We start from the raw sequence: 9117 nt of genomic DNA, 5'->3' as shown, positions 1-9117 counted from the left end.
GGAGGACTGGGTGGGCCTCAACAGTGGTTGGGCACTCCCTCCCCTTCCATTTAACTATGACAGCTGCTTGTGAGGTCTTCCCTCGGTAGTGTCGACGTATACTGAGTATACGTGGATTAAAGTTACGAGCATCTTCGACTTCAGCATACAGGGGTAACTGTTTAACTAGGATGTGGCAACATTCCGCTGCGTCAGCAGGAGGAGGCACGAGGACAACCCCGTCAAATCCAACAGTACTAAGTGTTTCATGGACCTCAGGTGTCTGACACTTGATAAAGTTACGGTTCTTACCTTTTCGGAATTGAATGGTGAGACCGTGTTGTCTCCGGTACTTTGTTGTCCAATTAAACCGTTCTTCGACGGTTTTCGATGAGTCCTTGGGAAAGTGCAGATTAAGCATACTTGGTTGGTTGGCAGAGGGGTGGGTGGCGAGGGGAAACTCCCTGCCCTTGGCATTGGTGTTGCCACTCTGGCAAGTGTTTCCCATAGAAACATTACTGTTACTGTCACTATCACTGAGGTCTGACTCTTGCAGGGTGCGGGATGCACTATGACTATCCGTATCAGAAATGTCCATATCCATGAGAGAGAGGGGACGCCTCTTCTGGGGCGCTTACGTCGACCCCCTCCCCCGCCCCATCGCTGGCAACACTTGGCGGCAAAGGGGTAGGTAGAGACTGAGGTGGCCTTTGTGTGACGATCGGGAGGACAGGAACACCTATGGGCTCACGTCTGTCCCCTGACGTGGTCAGACTGTGACTGTGAGGGGGGTAGGTGGCGAGTCGCTGGTGTCTCAGTGCCTGACCTCTGACCTCAACCTTAATGGCAGAGGCCTGGGTGGGTGAAATTGTGGTGGCTGGCACAATGTTGACTCACGGCAATGCCCCAAACGTCCGCCTGTCCCATAGGAAAAGCCTCCCGAAGGCCGTGTCAAACTCAACCTCCCCCCAAGCCTACCTCTGCGTCCCCTCCTCTTACTCAAGTAACGCCTCCTTCTTCAACAACACGTGCCCCCGCCTGGCCTCACCAGGCTGCAACATAGCAGTCCCGGCCATCTCCTAACTAACTACCCACAACCCCCCCTCCGGTGACATGACACAGATCATATCCCTCTTCCACGAATTTACCAAACTTGTTGAAAAACTCACATTCTGTACCGCCATCTTCGACCTACACCGACTACCCCTGCATTCAGCTGCTACCCATTCACCTCCCTCTTCTGGTTTGACACAAGCTGGTAGCTTCCCTGTGTGCCCCTCATGCTCACAGCCTACTGCACCTCTGCCTGGCATCACTGCTGGCGTGGCACCTACCGAGCCTGCCCCGGTGTGTCCTGCTACCCCTGTGCCACGTGCCGCCCCATCACCACGACACGTGGTGCCTCATGCTGTCCACCCACCGCAAGTTTCGCCTGCTCATGTCTCTGAGCTGTCTCCACCAGGGCCCCCTATTGGACCCGAAGACACCACCCCCGGGTCCCCGTCCCCTACCGGCATGCCGGCACCTGGGGCCCAACCACTCCAGTTCACCGCAACAACGGACCACCATGAGGATATGTACGTGCACTACACATCTACACCAAGAAGGATGTCCCCTGCCAACTCTCGACGTCCCCTACCAACCTTTCGACGTTCACCTTGATGCAGACACTACCGACGTACACGCCGTCACAATCACACTAAAAGGTATGTCCCTCAATATTGCCAATGCCTATGTGCCTCCCTCCACCTCTACTCTACCTGTTCTACCACAACGTATCACCTCCACCCCAACCCTCCTTGTGGGGGACCACAATGCCCGACACCCCAATCTCTGCTCCCAGGGGCCCTACCCAAACTCCCTGGGTAAATCCTGACTTTCTTACCTACAAACCACTGATGACCCTGTTACCAACACCTCTTCACCTCCTAGAGACAGGCCTGACACTTAACATTATTAGGGACCTGCCACGCTTTGCCATAAACAGATAAATTATACCCGGAATTTTGCCCCCACACACTGATCATTCTGTCACTTTATGTAACTTGCTAACAAAACCCATGACCCTTCAGGGTTTTGCGCCCTTAATGCATGACTCATGAAGGCAAGCATGAACTACGCATGCTTCCCAGATAGGCGCTGTAAATGCTTTTGCCCTTCACCTTGCACAGGAATACCTCACTGTATCACAACGTCACACTGTATTTTCCTCTATACAGTTTGGTTATGGTACTTAAACAATCTAAAATTTATAGGGCCGAGGTACCGAGATAACTAATTCAGACAATGCAACTTTCTCACACCTGTACAAAGCTTCATACAGTGCGGGAAGCCAGGTCAGGTCAGAAAAGCGAGATATGGCACTAGATACAATGGTGTTTTCTACTTAAGAGAGGGAACGTGAGCGTTGGACGATGGGCAATGGGTGATGGGAGCTATATATGGGGTATGGGAGGCTATATATGGGCTAGAAGGGCTATATATGAGCGATGAAGGACCATACGGTATGTAGATAGGAGGCTATACAGTATGTGAGCGATGGGAGGCTATACAATACAGTATGTAAGCGAAGGGAGGCTATACAGCATGTGAACGATGGGAGACTATACATCATGTGAGCGATGGGAGGCTATACAGCATGTGAGCGATGGGAGGCTATACAGTAGGTAAGCGATGGGAGGCTATACAGCATGTGAGCGATGGGAGGCTATACAGTAGGTAAGCGATAGGAAACTATACACTGAGTGAGTGATGGGAGACTTTACAGAATGTAAGCGATGGGGGCTATACTGTATGTGGGCGAAAGGGGTTATGTGAGCCAATGGATGTCTTATGCGGGCGATGGTAGGTTATATGTGGGCAATGGGAGGTTATATGTGAGCCATGGGATGTTTTATTTGGACGATGGTAGGTTATATGTGGGCGATAGGAGGTTATATGTGGGTAATGGGGGGTTTTATGAGGGCGATGGTAGGTTATATGTGGGTGTAGGTTATATGTGGGTGATGGGAGGTTATATGTGGGTGATGGGAGGTTATATGTGGGCAACCTATCGGTTTGTTAAGTTTGGCACGCAGGGCTGCAGTATAAGATCATACAACTGGGGCTACCCGAAAATCTGACGCGCCTGCTGTGCAACTTCATTATGGACCGCAGAGCCAAAATCAAGATGCAAGAACATTTTGGAGAAGAATTCTCACTATCGAGCTGCGTGCCTCAGGGCTATTGTCTCTCACCAACCCTTTACACACTCTACACGGCTGACCTGCCACCCCCAATCGTCGGCAGCGAGTACGTCATGTATGCCGACGATGTAACACAGATCGTCACCTGCCCAGGAAGGTCCACGGCAAGGATGGCGCGACTCACTGCTCGGGCAATAGAGGAGATCTCGGAGTATGAAAATAAATGGAAAGTAAAAACAAACAAAACGAAATTTGAGGTCATACCCATAGCCAAATTCAAGCCAGCGCCATTGATGATCGACAACGAAAAGATTGAGTACTCTAAAGAAGGCAGGTTGCATCGGCCTCATCATCTCTCGGACGGGCATCATTCCCCACGTGAAGGACAGACTAAATAAAGCCAAAGTCGCCGCAACCAAATTAAAACGTTTTAAATTGATGCCTGAGAAGATGCAAGTTCACCTGTACAAGGCGCTGGTCAGGCCTGTGTTGGAGTACCCATCTATACCACTCGTCACACTCGGGAAGACTAGACTACAACAACTACAGAGCTTCCAAAACAAGTGTTCGAGATCTGCCAGTGGCCAAGCGCCACCCTACCAGGAGACAGTGGAAACCATCCACCTAAGAAATAAAACAGAGGCCCTCAACGTCAGGTTCCATCGCCTAGGGAAGAAGGTTTGGGACAAGCTCCTGGACGACCCTCACAGCCCAGAACACCTACGCGGGGAAGACATCAACGGAGGGAGACCCCTCGCCTGGTGGCCCCGGAGTCTGCCCGCACTACAACAACCCAACCCGCGACCCATCTATGTCCGCCACAGTGATCCACCTTAGATTAAAACTTAGATAATATAAATTCACATTTAACAAGTCACAATCAAGTGAGTCCATAACGTAATACAGTATAAGATTTTAATAAATCTGTAATTGTAAAATAAATCTAGTCATTGTCTACTAAAATAACCATTGTGCAACCTCATCGTAAATCCTTGGTTAGCTTAGTTAGGCAACAAAATCTGTAATATGTAAAACACGGGGTGTCGTCCCCCTCTGTTTAACTCATTAAACTTCTTTTCCAACCTTTCCCCCACGACCATGACTGGCTGTGCCTTCAGCCCCAGCATGCCTTCCATCCTTTCCCCACCTTGACCCCCCCAAAAAAAGGTCAGGTTCTATTAGCTTCTTTGCATTATTGTGTTAATTTATGTGTTAAACAGCTTACACAACTTACCTTAATATTAAGGTTGATATACATCAGCAATGGCGAGGAGGAATACGTGGAAGCGTTCAACATCATTTAGGAAACGTCTCTTGAAAAGTGATTAAACGAGGCAGACAACAAAAATGGCGCCGGGAGGGGAATTGTTCTCACAATGATGTACTAGTGTCATTCCCTTAGATGTGCTAGATCGTATGTGTTACACCCCATTTACCCTTGGTGTCGACACAATACTCTCTCATATCGATCCTGATGCCTTTCTACAAAACTCACTGGGTTACTCCAACCCCAACTGTAACTATTACTTTCCTGACTCTCCCGAGTTTAGTTCTAGTCTTATACTACCTCATTCCTTCTCCTTGATTAGCCATAACATCAGCAGTATTCCCCTTCATCTACAGTAGATACCTTTTAAGATCAGCGTTTATCTTCTATTGCCCACAAATTTGATGTACTTGGGTTCTGTGAGACCAAACTCACTAACGATATTGAACATTTGTATGACATTCCTAATTATAATAGACACTGCGTCAACACGTCACGACACAGTGGTGGTATCGCTCTATGGTATTCACAGACATGCAGTAGATTTTTACACACAGCAAATATATTCTACAGCATATAATCACATGTCAAACGTCATGATAGTTCAGTTTTTAACTAATAAGTGCCATACTTTATATATTACTGATGCAATATAAATTTAACATTTTCACGTACTCATTTACTTATAATTCAATTCAGAGGGGGACGACACCCCGTGTTTTACATATTACAGATTTTGTTGCCTAACTAAGCTAACCTAGGATTTACGATGAGGTTGCACAATGGTTATTTTAGTAGACAATGACTAGATTTATTTTACAATTACAGATTTATTAAAATCTTATACTGTATTACGTTATGGACTCACTTGATTGTGACTTGTTAAATGTGAATTTATATTATCTAAGTTTTAATCTAAGGTGGATCACTGTGGCGGACATAGATGGGTCGCGGGTTGGGTTGTTGTAGTGCGGGCAGACTCCGGGGCCACCAGGCGAGGGGTCTCCCTCCGTTGATGTCTTCCCCGCGTAGGTGTTCTGGGCTGTGAGGGTCGTCCAGGAGCTTGTCCCAAACCTTCTTCCCTAGGCGATGGAACCTGACGTTGAGGGCCTCTGTTTTATTTCTTAGGTGGATGGTTTCCACTGTCTCCTGGTAGGGTGGCGCTTGGCCACTGGCAGATCTCAAACACTTGTTTTGGAAGCTCTGTAGTTGTTGTAGTCTAGTCTTCCCGAGTGTGACGAGTGGTATAGATGGGTACTCCAACACAGGCCTCACCAGCGCCTTGTACAGGTGAACTTGCATCTTCTCAGGCATCAATTTAAAACGTTTTAATTTGGTTGCGGCGACTTTGGCTTTATTTAGTCTGTCCTTCACGTGGGGAATGATGCCCGTCCGAGAGATGATGAGGCCGATGCAACCTGCCTTCTTTAGAGTACTCAATCTTTTCGTTGTCGATCATCAATGGCGCTGGCTTGAATTTGGCTATGGGTATGACCTCAAATTTCGTTTTGTTTGTTTTTACTTTCCATTTATTTTCATACTCCGAGATCTCCTCTATTGCCCGAGCAGTGAGTCGCGCCATCCTTGCCGTGGACCTTCCTGGGCAGGTGACGATCTGTGTTACATCGTCGGCATACATGACGTACTCGCTGCCGACGATTGGGGGTGGCAGGTCAGCCGTGTAGAGTGTGTAAAGGGTTGGTGAGAGACAATAGCCCTGAGGCACGCAGCTCGATAGTGAGAATTCTTCTCCAAAATGTTCTTGCATCTTGATTTTGGCTCTGCGGTCCATAATGAAGTTGCACAGCAGGCGCGTCAGATTTTCGGGTAGCCCCAGTTGTATGATCTTATACTGCAGCCCTGCGTGCCAAACTTAACAAACCGATAGGTTGCCCACATATAACCTCCCATCACCCACATATAACCTCCCATCACCCACATATAACCTCCCATCACCCACATATAACCTACCATCGCCCTCATAAAACCCCCCATTACCCACATATAACCTCCTATCGCCCACATATAACCTACCATCGTCCAAATAAAACATCCCATGGCTCACATATAACCTCCCATTGCCCACATATAACCTACCATCGCCCGCATAAGACATCCATTGGATCACATAACCCCTTTCGCCCACATACAGTATAGCCCCCATCGCTTACATTCTGTAAAGTCTCCCATCACTCCCTCAGTGTATAGTTTCCTATCGCTTACCTACTGTATAGCCTCCCATCGCTCACATGCTGTATAGCCTCCCATCGCTTACCTACTGTATAGCCTCCCATCGCTCACATGCTGTATAGCCTCCCATCGCTCACATGATGTATAGTCTCCCATCGTTCACATGCTGTATAGCCTCCCTTCGCTTACATACTGTATTGTATAGCCTCCCATCGCTCACATACTGTATAGCCTCCTATCTACATACCGTATGGTCCTTCATCGCTCATATATAGCCCTTCTAGCCCATATATAGCCTCCCATACCCCATATATAGCTCCCATCACCCATTGCCCATCGTCCAACGCTCACGTTCCCTCTCTTAAGTAGAAAACACCATTGTATCTAGTGCCATATCTCGCTTTTCTGACCTGACCTGGCTTCCCGCACTGTATGAAGCTTTGTACAGGTGTGAGAAAGTTGCATTGTCTGAATTAGTTATCTCGGTACCTCGGCCCTATAAATTTTAGATTGTTTAAGTACCATAACCAAACTGTATAGAGGAAAATACAGTGTGACGTTGTGATACAGTGAGGTATTCCTGTGCAAGGTGAAGGGCAAAAGCATTTACAGCGCCTATCTGGGAAGCATGCGTAGTTCATGCTTGCCTTCATGAGTCATGCATTAAGGGCGCAAAACCCTGAAGGGTCATGGGTTTTGTTAGCAAGTTACATAAAGTGACAGAATGATCAGTGTGTGGGGGCAAAATTCCGGGTATAATTTATCTGTTTATGGCAAAGCGTGGCAGGTCCCTAATAATGTTAAGTGTCAGGCCTGTCTCTAGGAGGTGAAGAGGTGTTGGTAACAGGGTCATCAGTGGTTTGTAGGTAAGAAAGTCAGGATTTACCCAGGGAGTTTGGGTAGGGCCCCTGGGAGCAGAGATTGGGGTGTCGGGCATTGTGGTCCCCCACAAGGAGGGTTGGGGTGGAGGTGATACGTTGTGGTAGAACAGGTAGAGTAGAGGTGGAGGGAGGCACATAGGCATTGGCAATATTGAGGGACATACCTTTTAGTGTGATTGTGACGGCGTGTACGTCGGTAGTGTCTGCATCAAGGTGAACGTCGAAAGGTTGGTAGGGGACGTCGAGAGGTTGGCAGGGGACATCCTTCTTGGTGTAGATGTGTAGTGCACGTACATATCCTCATGGTGGTCCGTTGTTGCGGTGAACTGGAGTGGTTGGGCCCCAGGTGCCGGCATGCCGGTAGGGGACGGGGACCCGGGGGTGGTGTCTTCGGGTCCAATAGGGGGCCCTGGTGGAGACAGCTCAGAGACATGAGCAGGCGAAACTTGCGGTGGGTGGACAGCATGAGGCACCACGTGTCGTGGTGATGGGGCGGCACGTGGCACAGGGGTAGCAGGACACACCGGGGCAGGCTCGGTAGGTGCCACGCCAGCAGTGATGCCAGGCAGAGGTGCAGTAGGCTGTGAGCATGAGGGGCACACAGGGAAGCTACCAGCTTGTGTCAAACCAGAAGAGGGAGGTGAATGGGTAGCAGCTGAATGCAGGGGTAGTCGGTGTAGGTCGAAGATGGCGGTACAGAATGTGAGTTTTTCAACAAGTTTGGTAAATTCGTGGAAGAGGGATATGATCTGTGTCATGTCACCGGAGGGGGGGTTGTGGGTAGTTAGTTAGGAGATGGCCGGGACTGCTATGTTGCAGCCTGGTGAGGCCAGGCGGGGGCACGTGTTGTTGAAGAAGGAGGCGTTACTTGAGTAAGAGGAGGGGACGCAGAGGTAGGCTTGGGGGGAGGTTGAGTTTGACACGGCCTTCGGGAGGCTTTTCCTATGGGACAGGCGGACGTTTGGGGCATTGCCGTGAGTCAACATTGTGCCAGCCACCACAATTTCACCCACCCAGGCCTCTGCCATTAAGGTTGAGGTCAGAGGTCAGGCACTGAGACACCAGCGACTCGCCACCTACCCCCCTCACAGTCACAGTCTGACCACGTCAGGGGACAGACGTGAGCCCATAGGTGTTCCTGTCCTCCCGATCGTCACACAAAGGCCACCTCAGTCTCTACTCCCCTTTGCCGCCAAGTGTTGCCAGCGATGGGGCAGGGGGGGGGGTCGACGTAAGCGCCCCAGAAGAGGCGTCCCCTCTCTCTCATGGATATGGACATTTCTGATACGGATAGTCATAGTGCATCCCGCACCCTGCAAGAGTCAGACCTCAGTGATAGTGACAGTAACAGTAATGTTTCTATGGGAAACACTTGCCAGAGTGGCAACACCAATGCCAAGGGCAGGGAGTTTCCCCTCGCCACCCACCCCTCTGCCAACCAACCAAGTATGCTTAATCTGCACTTTCCCAAGGACTCATCGAAAACCGTCGAAGAACGGTTTAATTGGACAACAAAGTACCGGAGACAACACGGTCTCACCATTCAATTCCGAAAAGGTAAGAACCGTAACTTTATCAAGTGTCAGACACCTGAGGTCCATGAAACACTTAGTAC

At 49.3% G+C, this 9117-nt stretch overlaps 1 protein-coding gene across 1 annotated transcript; it reads left to right on the top strand.

Annotated features, from left to right (window-relative positions):
* The first annotated feature begins 880 nt into the window (after nucleotides 1-880).
* Nucleotides 881-1641, top strand: LOC121880287 (vegetative cell wall protein gp1-like). Its single transcript, XM_042387444.1, has 2 exons — nucleotides 881-982; nucleotides 1270-1641. The coding sequence occupies exons 1-2, from the start codon at nucleotides 881-883 to the stop codon at nucleotides 1639-1641; spliced, it is 474 nt and encodes a 157-aa protein (XP_042243378.1).
* The last annotated feature ends 7476 nt before the right edge of the window (nucleotides 1642-9117 follow it).

Source organism: Homarus americanus, unplaced genomic scaffold, assembly GCF_018991925.1.
Source record: "Homarus americanus isolate GMGI-L3 unplaced genomic scaffold, GMGI_Hamer_2.0 scaffold20930, whole genome shotgun sequence".
In the NCBI taxonomy this organism is placed as follows: domain Eukaryota; kingdom Metazoa; phylum Arthropoda; class Malacostraca; order Decapoda; family Nephropidae; genus Homarus; species Homarus americanus.
This window is presented reverse-complemented; position numbering and strand designations above follow the sequence as displayed.